Source organism: Puma concolor, chromosome C2 (genome assembly GCF_028749965.1).
Source record: "Puma concolor isolate L17-30 chromosome C2, mPumCon1.1.hap2, whole genome shotgun sequence".
NCBI lineage: Eukaryota > Metazoa > Chordata > Mammalia > Carnivora > Felidae > Puma > Puma concolor.
In genome coordinates this window covers 92,771,754-92,792,093 of record NC_141675.1, presented here as the reverse complement: position 1 = coordinate 92,792,093, position 20,340 = coordinate 92,771,754, and the positions used below count along the sequence as shown (strand labels likewise).

The following is a 20,340-nucleotide window of genomic DNA, read 5'->3' as shown; positions in this document are numbered from 1 at the left end:
TTGCAAAGCAAGATCCCAGGTGATGCCAATGCTTCTGGTCTCTGGACCATTTGAGAACTATGGCTCTGTGAAAATTTTTAAAATATTTTTTCAATAGTTACACTTACCCTCTCAGTATCTATTTTGTGATCTCAAACCTTAACCCCTTCAAAGTCTGATAAAAGTAGATTAGAACATTGATGCAAAGAGCTGAGTAAGAATGGCTGGTAATTAGGCAAGCCAGAGACCAGTAATAATTTTATAATTCTGATTTTCTACATGGATCTCAAACTCCCTTTTAGCTCAATAAACTGCAAGTAAAATAGAGCAAAGTTTAAGTCTATTAAATATTTATTTGAGGACAATGAGAACAGAATAGGAATTCAGAGCTGAAAGAATCTCAGTGAGCCAACCAGAATGCTGATGTTCTTAACTTCCAGGATACTATAGCCATTTCATATTATTTATTCATTCACCCAACTATTTAACAGGTAATTTTCAGTATGTGTAGTTATGTAGATATTATGCTATCTATCCCTGGAGAATAAACTAATGAACAAAATAACATACTCCATGCCAAATAGACCTGACAGTGTATCTGCAGAAACCAATATTAAACTAATAATTTTACCAAGAGTCAGCTGTTTTTCCTTAAAGCTGTGTAACCATTTTTCACTCACTAGGTAAGGCTGTGCAGTTTGTGTACTGCATAAACATACCTTCCAAGGGGATGAGCAGGAACATTCAGCCCTAGCTTCACTTACCTGGAACAGAACTGCAATCCGTCAAGGAAATAGACGCCTTTTCTTTGGACAAAGAGTTGAAAACTACCCAAGCCTTCAACTGTAGGGTTATATCTGCCCACAAGATGTGCATTTTTCTAATTTTTATTCCTTAAAGGTGTGTCTTTAAAAATTATTTGCTCAGATGAACATCTTTTTCTAGGCTAGCATCGGGTTCTAATATTCCTGCTACCTCTACAGCCATCAATCCTCATAATTCACACTGTCCACAGTATACAATAGACTTACTATGCTATCAAGTTCAAGTTAAGGCTAGGGTGATAGAATTATTTATCATTATTAAAATATGTTTATTTAGGTTTCTTTAGTAAAGATATCTTTATCAAAATTTCATAGAGGCTAACATCACAACAACTAACGAAGAAACAACCAGCTCTGTTCTCAAACCGGAGTTAGAACTAAGTCTTATAGCCTACATTGAATGCTTGTTCTGCATGGTTCTACATTTCTAGAAACCCAGTACATCCTCCAAAGAAGCAAGCTTCTTCCGTTCAAATAGTCCTCTGTTAGGGCAGTGCCAAAACATCCAGATAAATGCACAAAATAGAGACCCTTCCAGATAGTTATCATGCAATTCACCCCTTAGATAAAACTTCTGGGTTCACCTGGGCTAAGAAATTATATGCCAATAGTTTTTATTCCCTTCCTTTAGGACTTGCTACCAGAACTCCTGAGGCAGCACCAGGCTTGTATAGGAATGAAATACCAGCTGTGAGACAGAGGAATCAAGTACATCACTTGCCAGGTGAAAGAGAAAATCTCTTTTGTGAACAAACAAGTTTTTCATATCTCTACAATTTTCTGGACTTCACAATTTGTCTCAAAAGCTTTATTCCTATCTGTGCTGAAAATACAGGTCCCTCATGGTGAATGAAGACAAATTTCCCTGAAGTAATAAAACCATGGACACTGACTTCATTCAATACAAAACAGGAATTGTTAGGGCTTTTGTGAAAGACTTTGAAATGTTCTATAGAATTTTGATAATGTTGTTTTTCTGCTTTAAACCTGAATACTTTTATCATACCTATAAGAAAATATGAGGGGAGCAACAGAGAATTCAGGGAAACTTAAGAGCCAAAAAGTAGAGTGATTTTGTAAAAATTCTCCTAATTCTTCATAATACAATTAAGTATTTTCTATGAGCAGAAACTACTGTGATGAACCCTGAAATTCCACCAAAGAATTGCCTCAAAGGGGCAATGTTCTCTCAGAAATAGCAGAAAGGAAGGTCTTATAATCTGTTTTAAGCAGAGCCATTGAATATTTGATACTGCTCAGAGAGACCAAATCAAAATCAAACACAGGTTTTATAGCTTCCTTAAATTAGGCATTCATTACAAAATGGTTGTGACCAGATTTGCAATTTAAGAAGCATACATTACCAATATTCTAGAATCCAAGTTAAGTCAGTAACCAAGGATCCTAAAAATAGTTGTAACCCATAATTTTCCAAACCATAACTTACTTTTTTCTTATGTAATACAACACCCCTGTGATAGGCCTTTTTCTGAGGAGAAAACTGATGGTCAGAGTATTTAATTAAGTAGAGCTGGAATTCTAACTTGGTTACATTTGGTTATAAAGCCTATGCGTTTTCCTGGTTTCATTAATAAAATGAAAAAAAGAAATATGAAAATTGCAAAAAACTAATCACAACTGAAATTAAAACATAGGCAAGCAGTGACAAAATTGCTATGAAGAGAATGTTTTAACAAAGAAATTCAAAAGAACTTAAGAAATATACTTTGCATGAAACATTAGAAATATAGTTTACCATTTAAGTTCCAGGAAAAGCTAAATACAAAAATGGTTTTTAGTTTTATAGTGCATAAAATCAACAAATTATCACATTTGAATTTATCAAGCCTTGTTTGCTAAAAATTGTAATCAATGTTGGTATAGTACTTTAAAGCAAACAAAGTGTTTTCATATGTATTATCTTATTCAATCCTACAGCAACTCTGAAGAAATTATGACTAAGGAAAAATTTCATAACTTGCTCAAGATAACCCTGCTAATAATAAATGACTTAGTCTAAACCAACTCGTATCTTCAGACTTCAAGTTCCTCTGATCCCAAATTATTTGTCCTCCTATTAAAAAAGTATGTTGAAGAAACTAGTTCTCTCTGGGATTTATAATTCAAGGTAGATAAGAACAGAAGTAAAGTTTCCCAATCTTTTAACTCTCATTCATACAACACTAATAACAAGTTACTGATTCATTAACACTGTCCAGATAGAAATAGGATATATATATATATATATATATATATATATATATATATATATATATATATATTGATATTGATATTGTAAGAAAAGTGAAGTCATGACGTTAAACATTTTTTTTATGCTGAGGAAAATTCTAATAAAGATACTTCTTTGCCTGGATATGCCTTAGCAACTTCCTAAAAAGGTGAGGGCAGGGGGAGTAATATAGAGGCATGTAGGCCTTTCAGTGCTCTACCATGGATGGTGACTCCAAAATTGTGCATATGTGTTTGAACTGTACCTATATACATAGCAGGTATTTTTGTTTTATCTTAGTTTCTGGCTTAGGGAAGATACAGACAAATGAAATTTGTTACTTTGTTCCAACTAGTCAGTGAATGAATCAATACACAGATAAATTTTATAAACATTTCAATCTAAACAACTTTGAATTTATCATTAGATTTATTTATTTTGCAGAAGACATCTAGGCCACACAAGTGGTATCTTCTGTATCATACATATATCATACATATTATGTTGCTTACTGGAAAGGGCATAGCTTTGGAGTCAGAGAAATTTGAACTTACCTACCATGATATCTTTAGCCAAGTTATCAAATAGAAATCTTTCATTGGAAATCAAAAAGTCAATCCAGTTGTTTCTAACCAAGAAACAACTAATCAAAATCTTTCAATTAGAAATTTCTAGCCTATCTCTGTATTTTATTTCCCATTAAAGTAGTAAGCCACATTCAGACTGACTCAGGGTTTGTTTTGTTCCAAAATTTTTGATTCAGCTGTGGAATTAAGGACCTGAGAGGTTGTTTTTTTTTTTTTTTAATGTTTATTTTTGAGAGAGAGACAGAGTGTAAGCGGGCAAGGGGTGTAGAGAGAGGGAGACACAGACTCTGAAGCAGGCTTCAGGCTCCAAGCTGTCAACACAGAGCCTGACACAGACCGTGAGATCATGACCTGAGCCAAGTTGGATGCTTAACAAACTGAGCCACTCAGGCACCCCAAGAGGTTTTTTTTTTTTATGTGTTATTTTTCAAGTGTTTACTTAAATTCCATTTAGTTAATATGTAGTATAATATTAGTTTCAGGTGTACAATATAGTGATTCAGCACTCCCATGCCACACTCATGCTCATCACAAGTGTATTTCCCTATCACCTATTTTACCCATCCCCCTGCCCACCTTTCCTCTGGTAACCATCAGTTTGCTCTCTATAGTTAAGAGTTTGTTCTGAGAGTTGAGGCCAATACAACATATCTCTGATGAGCCAGGCTGCTCTTTCCATTGACTTTGACTTGAATTAGGAGTTGGGAAAAAAAGCACGTGAATATAACAAGTGATTGAAGGATTTGATACATTAATGATGCATGAAGCCCCCTAGTTAAAATAGTATTGTAGTGCCTGAAGTTCTGTTCTTATTTAAAAGGCCTGAACATACTACCTCATTCTGGCATAAGCTACGGTAAGCTATCAGACTACTCCACCTATTATTGTAAGTGAGCCTGGAGGCAGAAATTCTAGAATAGAGATAAATAGTCTTGCAAAAGTTTATAATCTGGTGCTGTTTTAGGCCATCACCTGAACTTTAGGGCTGAATTTATATATATTACTATGTATTTTGCCATCAGTCAATTATTTCATTCATTTGCATCATCTTTGGTCTCTTATGCCATCCTACCTGATATTTTCTAGGTAAGTCAGAGGTGATAGATGTGATTAGGTGAGTGAATAACCCTTTCTGTGGGGATAATTTTCTATGAATTTTTTAAATTCAGTTTTATTGAGATATAATTTATATAGGATAAAATTCACTTTTTTAGTGTACATTCATGAATTTTCTGGGTTTTTTTTTCAAAAGTGTATGCCATAACATGTTAAAGGGACAAGAGTTTCCTGACAATTTGCCCAGAACCTAACAGAATTAAGATAATAAGAAATCAAACTGTTTTAAGTCTAACACTTGGTGCAGCAATAGTCCCTGCCCTGCAGGTGGATTACCTATGTCACTATTTGCTGTGTCACTATTATCTGTGAGCCAAGATAAGCAGTTTTTCAAAGTGTGAAGGATTAAAAATGTACTCTAGAAGAGAATGCACAACATGATTTAAAGAGATTTTCATGGAAAATAAGCCCATTATGAATTAAGTGCATGGCATTACTATTGAAAAGAGCAGTGGACTCTTAGGAAGTACTACTGTGCAGAGCAAACAAATAATAGTGCTATATACAATTGGAGACTATCCCAATGTGCAATGTTTAATCCTAGGTACCAGATTTTAAATACAACACATTGCCCAGACAAGTCATTTCTGATATAGAATACCACAGAGAAACAATATTTTCTTGTCAACTAATTATGAAATTAATAGCTAACACTGAATTCTTATTAGATACCACACCATGCTAAATGCATTACACATATTCACTTAATTAATGCTGATAGAGATCCCTATGAAGTAGGGACTATTATTATTTCCATTTTACAGAGAAAGGGAAACATACTCTTCCTGAGATTAAGTAACTACTACCCCAGCGTCACTCACTCACCTGGCAAATGGTTGAGTCATGATATGAATCCAGGTCACTTGTGTTCTGGATCACTGGACTTCGCTTCATCTAAAAAACAGGAAACCTGCATAGGAGAAAAGCAAAAAGTCTTTATGGAACTTTACAGAGGGGAAAAAAGACCAATTAAAATTTAGAAAATGTAAGATCGAAAATAGAGATGACAAAATTTGTTTTTTTTTTTTTTTTACTTAACTCAAAGGAACCAAAAGCACCTGTTAACTTGAAAATGAATATAATAATCAATTTTTAAAGATCATAAAAGTGTTATGAATATCTATGTATCTATCTGTAACTGTATATACATCTAATTTAACAACTAGGACAAATGGTGTCTCATATGAAAAATCTAGGGTGCATCTCAGGAAATACTTCTTGTGGAAGGTTCCTGAATGAAAGTCCCATAGGTTAATGTTCATAAAACCATAAAATGTTATTTCTCAAAATGTGATCTACCAACCTCTTTGCATCAGTATCACCATCTTAAAATAAAAATTCCTGCCTATCTGTTTGGAGTACCTGGAGATGGCCCCTAAGTCTCTGCAGAGGCTTTAAGATCTGACATATGAGAGCAAGAATCATTTATTCTTTATTGCTCTAGAGGCCGGAACTGGGACAATTATAAATGGTAAAGGAAAATAGTTTGAGCTCACATAGAAGGAAATATATGTAGCAATATAGCAACCCCAAATCGGATTTTTTTTTTCTACCTTTAAAGGTTTCAATCAAATCTATTCAAATAGATAGGATATCAAGAATGTTGTAGGAGAAATACTTTCATTGAATAGGGTATTTGACTAGATGACCTCTAAGATTCCTGGGAGCCAAGATTCTCTTTCTCTCTTTTTTGTGTAATGTGCTAAGCCAGTGAGTCATTCTGAGAAGTTTCTATTTACAATTTTCTCCGCAGTGCATATGCTTTAGCTTAGAGAACAGTAAAAATGTACCAATTCAGAGAGGCACATTCCCAGGGGAACATTGCAAAGGTTTTTATCCTGTACATTTGCAAGACTAAAGGCCTGTTACTACCTCTTGCCTTATTCATCTTCCAACCCAAATTCCTCAAACGTTCATGTGTAATATATTTCTCTAACACTTGAACATACTTTCTCTCTCTGCTTAGCCCTCTTCAGTGTAATTCTTCACCACCTACCTCTGACTTTATTGGCTTTTTTTCAACATTCATTCAGCAAACACTTATTGTACACCTACTCTATGTCAATAATTTATTAGGTATTGGGAATACAACCTCCCACCTTTGGAGAACTCAGTTTCAGGATGTTAATGGATAGTAGCATTAAAAAAATCAAGTGTAAAAAATGTGTTAAGTGTTATAAAGGAAATGTGCACAAGATGCTATGAAAGTAAAGATAATGGCACCAGATGAAACCTTAAATTTGAGGCTGCATTCAAAAAGGAGGTGATTTCTGAGCTGTCTTGGAGGACAAGTAAGAATTTACTAGTTGTCTGGACACTAAGAGCCTGGACACTAAAGAGCCCCTCCCCCCACAAAAAAAGTTTATTTGGGCAAGTGAAGAGAATCATTCTGTGCATGAATAATTATTAACATTGTTATTAAACTTCCCTAATTAATCCCACCAAATCACTCCCTTTCAGTATAACTCCTTCAGTTATACTATTGAAATTGGGGTTTGTGAGGGGACTCCAGTTTTCAGGCTTTCTACAGGAAACCAAAAAGACAGGTAATAAAATGGAGAGGGGAATCTAAAAACATGGAGGAGATTTGGAAGACAGACTAAGTTAGATACTAGAATATACAATTCACAATATACAAGTGAATTTTCCATCAAAAAGAAGAGTGGAAAGTGGGAAGGCATGTGACATTGTGGTCATTGTCCTCCTGTATGCATCTGGGCTTATGACCAATAAGCAGGGACTGTTCGACTTTTTGAAAACATCACTGTAATTCATTTAAAGTAATTAATACTATATAGATATGTTGAAATACCCTATTTAAAAATAAAATAGAAACAATTGACATAAATTATGAAACCAATCCTTACATTAGTTATTAAAAAATTAAATGAAAGATTAGTGAACACACCCCACTCCTTCACTTCATCTGAATTAGGAATTTACAAAATATATTTGCAATCTCTTCTGAAGCATATTACATATACTTAGTTTGCCATATTTTGATATAAATAAATTTTTGCTTGTGCGAATTCTAAACCCAAATTACTAAAATTTGATTTACTGATTGCCCCTTAATCTCTTTATTTTTTATTTTTTATTTTTTTGAAAGAGAGTGAGAGAACACATGCATGCAAGTGGGGGAGAAGGGCAGAGGAAAAGAGAACCCCAAGGAGGCTCCTTGCTCAGCCCAGAGCCGGGCTGGATTCCATGACCCTGAAATCATCACCTGAGCAGAAATCAAGAGTGGGTTCCTAATGGACTGAGGCCTCCAGGAGTCCCTGCCCCTTAATCTTAATAGAATTATTTTTAATGTTTTATCATAGCAACAATTGCCAGCTGCTATTATTTTTATTAAAATGATAATACTTAGATTTCCTTTTACAAGTAGTTCAACATGGCATCTAGTAATAAGCAAACCACAGCCCACAGGCCAAATCCAGCTTGCCACCTATTTTGTTATGACTTGTGAAATAAGAATGGGGTTTTAATTTTTGTTAAATTTTTTTTTTTAATATTTATTTTTGACAGAGAGACAGCATGAGCGGGGGAGGGGCAGAGAGAGGGAGACATAAAATCCGAAGCAGGCTCCAGGCTCTGAGTTGTCAGCACAGAGCCAGACGCGGGGCTCAAACCCACAGACCAGGAGATCATGACCTGAGCTGAAGTCAGACACTCAACCGACTGAGCCACCCAGGCGCCCAAGAATGGGGTTTAATTTTTAAATGATTGGTTGAAAAAAAATCAAGAAATAAGTAATATTTCAGGACACATAAAAATATATTTAAGTTTGTATTATATTTAGATTTTCTAAAACCGATTAAAAAATGTATTCCAATCATATTCCATCAGAAACATTAAAGATCGTATTCAGAATGTTATTTATTTGACGGATAAGATTAAGTTACAAATTGAAAAAGGGTTTTTTTTTTTTTTTTTCAAACTTATAGGTGGCAAAATTCAGAAATTTGTGAGCCAGGTTTTCTGATTTTAAATGGAATATTCTTTCTACTTCATCATCCTGCATCTTTATTGTAAAATAACTTTCTGGAGCACCTGGGTGACTCAGTCCATTGAGCATCAGACTGTTGGTTTTGGCTCAGGTCGTGATCTCACCATTTGTGGGTTAGAGCCCCATGTCAGACTCTGCATTGGCAGTGTAGAGCCTGCTTGGGATTTTCTCTCATTCCCTCTCTCTCTCTGCCCCTACCCCGTTCGTGCATGCACTCCCTCTCAAAATGAATAAACTTTAAAAATAAATTAAAAAATAAAATAGCTTTCCTATTTGTAAAGAAAAATCACTTAGAGGGTATAATTGATGACATCAACTAGACTCTTAAAGTCTTAAGTGACAGAAAAGATGTGTAACATGATTTCTTTTATGCATTCTTTTTATTATAACATGCATTCTAGTTAAATATTTTGAGATACCCAGTGTAAAATTTTTATTAGCAGACAAATAATGAGGAAATTTTTTAAATAAATTATAGGTGTTTTCTTGGTTTATTCAAACATTTTCTGATAGCTTGTTTATAATATAATTCATTTTCAAATATTTTTTATTTTCAAAATTTTCTTATCTATTGAATTTAACATTGTACTAGTCAATATTGAAGTCATTTCATCTGCCACTTCCATGGCGAAATTTCCTTGACCATATCATATATACATCTATAAAATAGAATTTTCTATTTCAAAAAAATGTTGACAGGTTTTACCATCTGTTTTTACTCTTATCAGTTATTTATGATAGGAGCTCATACATTTGTTGCCATATTTTTTTACCTATTAGATTTATCCAATATGGATTTTTGGTCCTTCCCAAATTAAACAAAAAATCACTTCTAATGCCACATATGAAAAAAAACTATGCAAAGATATACTGAATTATCTACTATAAGAACAATTGCTTTTGTCATGTTTCTGTTTGCATATTAAACAATTACTACTGAATGACAACAAACTAACATCAAACAATATTTCTGCTTCTATACATGCTCACTAAATATAACGCTCATTAGGATTTAATAATTATATATAAGACATACTGTTCCCCCACACTCCTCTTTAATTTCATATAATTAACATCTGCCTTTTTCCTTTTTCTGTTGTTTCAGTTAAAGGATCAAGAAAGTTAAGTCTGCCAACAGATCTTAAGGCTGATCTTGGTATGGTATGCCAACCATTTTAAGCTTTCTTACATTCATTTGGCTGAACATTTTTACCAACCGGTCCATGAATAACAAGTTTCCTAGATGGCAGTGTTTGATGAATTTCCAAAAAGGCTTTCTTAAAAATCACCAAACAGTTCTGTTGGCAGCATTCAACATTCTGTTTGTTAACAATCATTTTACAAAATTGTGTTTTATAAATCATCACACACCTAGATATATAATGTTTCATTTATTTTTAGCATGAAAATATTTTTGAACAACGAATAATCATGCATATGATCCCTACCCTTTGTGAAAGTAATCATGTAAATGAGTATCATTCTTTCCTGGAATTATTTTCCCTATTCTGTATATTAATATTATTTAGAATTAATGCTATTGGGGCGCCTGGGTGGCGCAGTCGGTTAAGCGTCCGACTTCAGCCAGGTCACGATCTCGCGGTCCGTGAGTTCGAGCCCCGCGTCAGGCTCTGGGCTGTTGGCTCGGAGCCTGGAGCCTGTTTTGATTCTGTGTCTCCCTCTCTTTCTGCCCCTCCCCCGTTCATGCTCTGTCTCTCTCTGTCCCAAAAATAAATAAACGCTGGAAAAAAAAAAAAATTTAAAAAAAATAGAATTAATGCTATTAAATAACAACAAAAAATGTCTGGTACATTAAAAAAAATGGAGCCCTGGCTTTTTTTAACTATTATTATTTTAGAAAAGTTACAGAAAATTAGATTCACTTTTAGCTTATATTTTTGTGGTGGTCACAGCCTTTTTCATGATTCAAACTGAAATAAATAAGGCTTTTATTAAATAGGCCTTCAGAACTTTTATCTACTTGTTCTGGCATAGGTTTTTTTTTTTTTTTAATTTAATTACCTTTATTTTTATCTCCTTTATTCTAACTTAAAGCCATACCATTAAGTCCTACTAATGTCATGGGTAAAATAACAAAATACAATAATTAGCCTCTGCATTATTTTTTAGAGTTTACAAAGCTGCTTCACATACATTATTTTACTTGATTCTCTAGAGCATATTCACATAGCTCACCTCATTGTATCTAAATTAAATAACTGTTAGACAACAAATAGCTTATTACATTTAAAATCTAGTTACATATAATCTTGTATGAATTCGATTAACTCATGTTTTTTAAACGCAAGGCACTAACCTATTAGGTATTACTAATAGTTCAATATTAACGAAATTGTTGTGAATTGGTATTATACCATTGTAATTGACATCAGAAGAAGAATTAACATTATAGTTCCATTTATTGACTTCCTACAGTGTCAGACACTATAGGATTTGGACATATTACCCAAGATAGTGTAGTTGATATTGTTCCCACTTTACAAATGGAGTAAGGTGATTCCCGGCCCACTTCTATATTTATTGGTAAAAGCAAAGAAAGCTCTTGGTTATAATTCTAATCTGGAGATCATTTAGCATCGTTGCTATTAATATAATAAACAATTTCTACAAATGTTAGTCTCTCAAAATCTCCAGTTATCTCCCTCCCAATAGCTTCATTCTCACTATTCTCTCACATACTTTAAGCAAAGGTGAATTATGGAAACTCATAAAATTGCCAAGTGCTTTTCAGTTTACTAAAAGATTTTTTACATTTAAAAGGATTCACAATAAAACTTCATTAAATTTCTATTTCTAAGTATACTGTCAATATAATTTCATTTAAAAAATGAAATTTCCAGGAAAAAAAAATCATAAGGCTTCTGAACAAGGAAAAATGTAAATTCTTCCACATAAAACCTTGGCTTTAAAATATACCTGGGTTGCTTGTAACATACTTTAGGAAGAGTGTTTTCCAGTAGTATATAATCCATTAGTGAAGGAGGAACATGTTTAAGAAGCTATTGTAGTAGGCCAAATGAGAGCCTAAAGTAGAGTAACAACAACAACAACAACAACAAAAATGGAGAAGCAGTCACCATGGGAAAGTTTACAACTGATGAGATTATAAACAGTGGGTAGAACAAGGTTGGTAATGCATAGGACATAGAAGTAATCAAGAATGACTACAAAATGTTGAGAATAGCTTTCATGGAGAATGCCTGGTTTCAGAGGAAAGGAGAATGAGTTAGAGTGCTACAGGGACATCCATTTTAACCATTCAGTGAGCAGTTAGAAACTAATAACATTTATCTATATCAAGATATTAGTGATGGTGTGTATGAGCTATTTAGTGAAGACAAAGGTAAAAACAATGCATTGGAGAGCTGTAGATACTAGTGTAACTTCTTTGTTATAATAATCCTTAACTAAAGAACAGTATAACAGTAACAGTAAAATAATAATAAGAGCAGTAAAAACCTCATACATTGTATATTTATGCAGTTAGAACCCTTAAGTAGTTAGCATTTTATGACATATCTGCCAGATTCATGGCTAATTGCTTTATACCTAACATTTTTACATTTAATGAAAAGCTATCTTGTTTCTCATTTTTAACCAAAAATAGACCTTTCTCTTTCCTGACAATATTTTGAATTAAAAACCTAAAAATGGGGTGCCTGGGTGGCTCAGTTAAGCATCAGACTCTTGATAATGGCTCAGGTCGTGATCTCACAGTTTGTGAGATGGAGCCCTGTGTTAGCTTCTGCATTCACAGCGCCGAGCCTGCTTGGGATTCTCTCTCTCCCTCTATCTCTACCCCCCCCCCCCCCACTCTCGCTCTCCCTGTCTCTCTCAAAATAAATAAATAAACTTTTTTTTTAAACCTAAAAATGGGAGCGCCTGGGTAGCTCACTTGATTGATCATCCATCTTCCACTCAGGTCATGATCTTGTGGTCCATAGGTTCAAGCTGGAGTAGGGCTCTGTGCTGACAGCCTAGAGCCTGGAGCCTGCTTTGGATTCTGTGTCTCCCTCTCTCTCTGCACCTCCCCTGCTTGCACTCTGTCCCTCTCTCTCAAAAATAAAATATACATTTAAAAAATTTTTTTAATTAAAACTAAAATTAAGAAAACCTAAAAATGAATTTTATAGAATTCAAGGAATGTACATAATTCAGGGACTGGCTGATAGTATTATGAATATATTGTTGTATATGCACCATGGGATATTATAAATGAAACACAGGCCCCCCATAAGCCCTTTAAAAATATCTACTACAAGATGATCTCCAGCCAATGAAAAGATGCACGGAGAGGCCATGCTCAAAGAACTGTAGTGATTATTTAATTTATTTAAGTGTAAAGCTACAAACAACAGTGGCAAATTGGTGGTAATATGAGAACAAAGACAAGTAGAAGAAGAAGCATTACACTAATTTCACTTTTCATAAGGGGAAATAAATTGTTATTATGCATAGATAACAACTTAAGAAGAAGAATACATCCTCAAGATAACCACTAGAAAAAAAGGTAAAATACCCTAAAATGTCAAAAATTAAAAGGATAAAACATATAAAACTAAATAAGAAAACACAGACAATATAGTAAAAGTGTCTACAAAAAGCAGCAGCAGAAGATACAACCCACTATAAAAGTGACAGAGTAGAAAAGGGTCTGTTCTAATTCTCCATTTTGAGACCAGTGTCTTTTAATTCTCCATTTTGAGACTCAGGACTGCCCTGACCCTAGCTTTATACCTTTTGAAAACATCAAGAATATTGTCTTTGCAACAACTTTTTACTAGAGCCAGTCACTTGTCATGCATAGAATAGGGGTCATACTCAGATTGTTCTTGGCCAAAATAACCACAAAGTTTATATCTATAGGAAGAATGGGAGCCAGTGGGTAAACTGGCTCATGAACTCCAGGGACACAATAAACACATCGCAGATACTTATTTGTCTTTCAAGAGTGACTACATTGGTATTTTCAGGAGTGAGAAAGATGGTGTCTGGAAGCTAACCCTGGTGAATTAATTATGCTGCCATTTTTGTGAAGTGGTCCCCTCTAGAGAACAAATATGCTGTGGATAGTGAAACACAATTCATTTCTGTTTATTACTTGAGTATGAAAATGGCAAGTGAGTAAGCAAACATATTAGAAGCTAATTCATTCAATGGTCCTCAGTTTGGACTGGCATATCAACAATATTTTGCTGTCATCAGGATTATGTGACTTCAAATGCAGAGTGCTTCTGCATACATTGAAGACGTGAATGAAAACCAACAAGTAGCTAGAACAACCTCCTAAAATTTGTATGGAACCAGAAAAGACCCCAAATAGCCAAAGCAATCTTGAAAAAGAAAACCAAAGCAGGAGGCATCACAATCCCAAACTTCAAGCTATACTACAAAGCTCTAATCATCAAGACAGTATGGTACTGGCACAAAAACAGACACTCAGATCAATGGAACAGAATAGAGAACCCAGAAATGGATCCACAAACATATGGCCAACTAATCTTTGACAAAGCAGGAAAGAATATCCAATGGAATAAAGACAGTCTCTTCAACAAGTGGTGCTGGGAAAACTGGACAGCAACATGCAGAAAAATGAACCTGGATCACTTTCTTACACCATACACAAAAATAAACTCAAAATGGATGAAATATCTGAATGTAAGACAGGAAGCCATCAAAATCCTCGAGGAGAAAGCAGGCAAAAACCTCTTCGACCTTGGCTACAGCAACTTCTTACTCAACACATCTCTGGAGGCAAGGGAAACAAAAAAATGAACTATTGGGACCCCATCAAAATAAAAAGCTTCTGCACAGGGAAGGAAACAATCAGCAAAACTAAAAGGCAACTGACAGAATGGGAGAAGATATCTGCAAACGACATATCAGATAAAACGTTAGTATCCAAAATCTATAAAGAACTTACAGAACTCAACACCCAAAAAACAAATAATCCGGTGAAGACATGGGCAAAAGGCATGACTTTTCCAAAGAAGACATCCAGGTGGCCAACTGACACATGAAAAAATGCTCAACATCACTCATCATCAGGGAAATACAAATCAAAACCACAATGAGCTACCACCTCACACCTGTCAGAATGGCTAACATTAACAACTCAGGCAACAACAGATGTTGACAAGGATGCAGAGAAAGAGGATCTCTTTTGCACTGCTGGTAGGAATGCAAGCTGGTGCAGCCACTCTGGAAAACAGTATGGAGGTTTCCTCAAAAAATTAAAAATAGAACTACCCTACAACCCAGCAATTGCACTACTAGGTATTTACTCACAGTATACAAAAATACTGATATGAAGGGACACATGCACCCTGATGTTTAAAGCAGCATTATCAACAATAGCCACATTATGGAAACAGCCCAGATGTTCATCAACTGATGAATGCGTGAAGAAGATGTGGTATATATGTGCAATGGAATGTTACTTGGAGATCAATATGAATGAAATCTTGCCATTTACAACAAAGTGGGTAGAGCTAGAGTGTATTATGTAAGTGAAATAAGTCAGTCAGAGAAAGACAGATATCATATGATTTCACTTATATGTGGAATTTAAGAAACAAAACAGATGAACATATGGGAGAGGGGAAAAGACAGAGGGGACCAACCAGAGAGACTCTTAAAGGTAGAGAACAAACAGGGTTGATACAGAGAGGTAGGTGGAGGGGTGGGCTAGATGGGTGATGGATATTAAGGAGGACTACTTGTTATGATGAGCACTGGGTACTGTACGTAAGTGATGGATCACTGAATTCTACTCCTGAAACTATTATTGCAGTGTATGTAACTAACTGGAATTTAAATAAAAATTTGAAATAAAAAGAATCTTGGATAATAATGAACAAATAGAGACCATCAATAAAGAAACAGAAATTATAAAAAGGAACCAAGTAGAAATTCTAGAGCTAAAATTACAATAGCTAAAATGAAAAACTCACCAGGAAGGTTCAACAGCAGATTTGAGTAGGCAGAGGAAACTGGCCAACTTGAACATAGCACAATTGAAATTATCAATTTGGAGAAGCAAAAAGAAAACAATGGAAAATGAACAGAGACTAAGGGACTTGTCAGACATCATTCAGCATGCCAACATATTATGGGAATACCAGAAGAAGAGAAGATAAAAGGGATAAAAAAGAATATTTGAAGAAACAATAGCTGAAAACTTCTCAAACTTGAAGAAAGATATAAGCTACACATGCAAGAAATCCTTTAAATCCCAAATATAATAAACTCAAAGAGATTCACACAGGGGTGCATAATAATCACTTTACAAAGAGAGGATCTTAAAAGCAGCAAGAAAGAAGTGACTCATTATGAATAAGAAATCCTCAATAAGTTTAGGGGCACCTTGCTGGCTCAGTTGGTTAAGCATCTGACTTTGGTTCAGGTCATGATCTCATGGTTCATGGGTTCAAGCCCTGCATGGGGCTTTGTGCCAACAGCTCAGAGCCTGGAGCCTGCTTCAGATTCTGAGTCTCCGTCTCTCTCTGCCTCTCTCCACTCATACTCTGTCTCTCTCAAAAGTAAATAAAACATTTTTAAAAATTAAAAAAAAAAAAGAAATTCTCAATAAGTTTAAAAGTCAAATCCACATTAGAAACCAAAGAGGCCAGAAGCAATGGGATGACATATTTAAAATTCTGGGGGGAAAAAACTGTCAAAAAAGAATTTCAGATATATGGCAAAACTTTCCTTCAAAAATTAAAGAGAAACTAAGACATTGCCAGACACAAAAGCAAAGAGAGTTCATCACTAGTAGACCCACCCTATAAGAAATACCAAAGGGAGTCCTATAGGCTGAAATGAAAGGACATTTGACAGTAGCTTGAAGACATATAAAGAAATAAAGAACAATGGTAAAGGTAACTACATAGGTAGATATAAAAACCAATATTATTATATTTTTGGTTTTTAACTCCTTTTTATTTCTTACATGATTTAAGAGTCAAGCATATAAAACTAATTATAAATCTTTAATGTTCATGTAATGAATAAAGATATGGAGACAACAATATAAGAGCAGGTGATGGACATTTATAGAAACAGTTTTGTATGCTATTGAAACTAAGTTGGAATCAATTCAAGAGACATTGGTATAAATTTGTAATCACTAGTATAACCATTAATAACTAAAAAAAATATATAGAAAAGGAAATATGGAAGGAGATATACTGGGAAGAAATTAATGAAACATAATAGAAGGCAGTATGGGAGCAATTCGTGAACAACAAGATATTCTGAGAAACAAATATAGAAAACTAGCAGAAGTGCTTCCTTATCAGTAATCGATTTAAATGTAAATGGATTAAACTTACCAATTAAAAGAGATTTGCAGAATAGATTAAAAATATATAATCTAACTCCATATTATCTACAAGAGAGTCATTTTACATCCAGAAACACATATAGGTTGAAATTAAAAGGATGGAAAAAGACTCCATGCATGAATAACCAAAAGAGAGCTTGTATGGCAATGTTAATATTAGACAAAGTAGACCTTAAGTGAAAAAACTGTTACAAGAAACAAAGAAGAATAAAAGAATCATTTTGGTGAGAAGATATAACAATTGCAAACAAATGTTCACCAAACAGCAGAGTCCAAAATATGTGAAGCAAACACTGACAGAATTGATGGAGAAAATTAGATAGTTTTATAATAATAGTTGAAGAATTCAATAGTCTGCTTTCAATAGTGGATAGAAAATCTAGACAGGAGATCAGGAAATAGAGGACTCAAATAACACTATAAATCAACTAGCATTAACAGACACAGTAATCCACATAACAATAGAATACATACTCAAGTGCACATGGAACATTCTCAAGGATAGAACACATTTCAGGCCACAAAACAAGTCTCAATAAATTTACAAAGAATAAAATTATACAAAATTTTTTTTCTCTAACCTCAACGGGATGAAACTAGAAATCAGTAAAATTGGGAAATTCATTAAATTTGGAAATTAAACTGCAACTTTGTAAACAACCAAATGGGTCACAAAGAGGAAATCACAAGTGAAATTTGAAATACTTTGAGACATATTAAAGTTAAAAGCAAAATTTGTAGGTTACACCAAAGACATAGATCAGAGGGAAATTTGTAGCTGTAATGCCTATGTTAAAAAAAGTAAGATCTCAAATCAATAACCCGTCTCTATACTTCAACAAACTGGAAAAGAAGACCAAATTAAGCCCAAAGCTAGCAGAAGTAAGGAAATAATAAAGATTAAAGAGAAGACAAACTAAATAGAGAATAGAAAAACAATAATCAACAACACCAGAAACTGGTTCTTTGAAAACCAACAAATTAACAAATCTTTACCTAGAAAAAAGAAGAGAAAATGCAAATAATTAAAATCAAAATGAAAGTGGGGCCATTACTATCAACCTTACAGAAATGAGGGTAAGAGAATACTTTGAACAATTGTAAACCAACATTAACCTAGATGAAATTGGCAAATTCCTAGAAACACATGAATTATCAAAACTGACTCAAGAAGAAAATCTCAACATAGCTATAATAAATAAAGACATTGAATCTGTACTCAAAAACTTGCTGACAAAGGAAAGTACAGCATGAGATGTCTTCACTGGTGAATTCTACCAAATATTTAGAGAATTGACACCAATCTTTCTTAAACTCTTCCAAAAAAAATACAAGAGAGGGGAACATTTCCTAATTCATTCTATGACACCAACATCACCCTAACTTCAAAGCTAGACAACACCACAATGAAATTAGAAACCAACTTCCCTTATGAATGTGCATACAAAAAATTTAACACCATATTAGCAAACAGAATTCAATAGCATGTTAAAAGGATTATGTACCATGACCAAGTGGGATTTATCCCAGAAATGCAAGGATGTTTCAACAGAAGAAAATGAAAGATGTAAAAACAGCATTAATAGAATAAAAGAAAAAAAATTACACAGATACATCTCAATTGATACTGAAAAACCATTTCATAAAATTGAATATCCCCTCATGGTAAAAACATTCAGAAAACTAGAATTGGAAGGGAACTTCCTTAAAACATCACAGGGAATTCCTGAAAAACTCAGACAAGATTCTACTCAATGATGAAAGATAAAAATTTTCCTCCTTAAGATCCAGAACAAGACAAGGATGCCTGTTTTTACCACCTGTATTCTATATTGCACTGGAAGTTCTAGCCAGAGAAATCAGGCAAGAAATAAAAGGCATTAAAAATGGAAAAGAAGTAAAACTATCCCTGTTGACAAATGGCATGATCCTGTATAGAAAATCCAAAGAATCCACAAAAGAACAACTAGAATAAGTGAATTCAACAAAGTTGCAGGGTATAATATAAACTGCAAAATCAGTTGTGTTTCTATACACCAGCAATGAAATTTTTAAAAAAGAATTTAGTAAATTCTTACAAGTCTCTAAAAGAATAAAACACTTTTAAATAAATTTAACCAAAGAGATATAAGACTTGTACACTGAAAACTACAAAACATTGCTAAAAGAAATTAGATAAGATCTAAAAAAGTGAAAAGACATCACTTGTTCATGGATCGAAAGCCTTAATATTATTTAAATATCAATACCACCCAAAACAATCTAACAGATTAAATGCAGACCCTACCAAAGTACTATAGCCTTTTGTACAAGATGGAAAAGCTTATCCTGAAATTCATGTGGAAAATGCTGAAGAATAGCCAAACCAATATTGAAAAAGAAGAGGGCTGGAAGATTCACACTTCCCCAATATCAAAACTTACAGCATAGCTATAGTAATCAAAACAGTCTGTACTGGCATAAAGATGGACATATAGACCAATGTAATAAAATTGAGAGTCTAGAAATAAAAACCATACATCTATGACCAACTGAGTTCCAATAAGTTGCCAGGATAATTCTGTGGGATAAAAAATAGTCTCTTCAACAAATGGTACTGAGACAACTAGAAATTGACATGTGAAAGAATGGACGTGGCCTGTTACCTCACATCATATACAAAAAATAGATCAGTGACTTTAAGAGCTAAACTATAAAACTTTTAGAAGAAAGTATAGAGAAAAATCTTCATGACCTTGGATTTGGCAATAGTTTCTTAGGACACCAAAATTTAAGGAAAAAGAGAAAAATATTGGTAAATTGGCCTTTATCAAAATTTACAACTTTTGCGCATCAAAGGATTTTATTAAGAAAATGAAAAGACATACTATACAGAAAGTATTTGAAAATCATCTAAGGGTTACTATCCAGAATACACAGAGAACTACTACAGTTCCACGACAAACAATTCAATTCAAAAACAGGCGAAAGATTTAGACGTTTCTCCAAAGAACATATAAAGATGGACAATAAGCACATGAAAAGATGTTCAAAATCCCTAATCATTAGGGAAATGCAAATGAAAACTACAATGGGATGCCACCTCACACTTAATAGGTGATGCTTACCATCAATAACAACAACAACAGAAAATCACAAGGGTTAACAAGGATGTGGAGAAATTGGAACCCTTGTTCATTACTGTTGGTAATGTGTAATGGTACAACTGCTATGGAAAACACTATGGTGGT

At 34.0% G+C, this 20,340-nt stretch overlaps 1 protein-coding gene across 7 annotated transcripts in view; it reads left to right on the top strand.

Moving 5' to 3' along the window:
- The window catches only part of STXBP5L (syntaxin binding protein 5L), a 403,067-nt gene that overhangs the window by 331,883 nt on the left and 50,844 nt on the right, over positions 1–20,340 (top strand). For 5 of the 7 annotated variants that reach the window (XM_086675312.1, XM_086675315.1, XM_086675311.1 and 2 more), the window contains one exon: positions 1,435–1,527. The exons of the other annotated variants lie outside the window; for them this stretch is intronic. In XM_086675312.1, the coding sequence (XP_086531438.1) occupies positions 1,435–1,527 (93 nt within the window). The remainder of the gene's footprint in view (positions 1–1,434; positions 1,528–20,340) is intronic. 7 annotated transcript variants of the gene reach the window in all.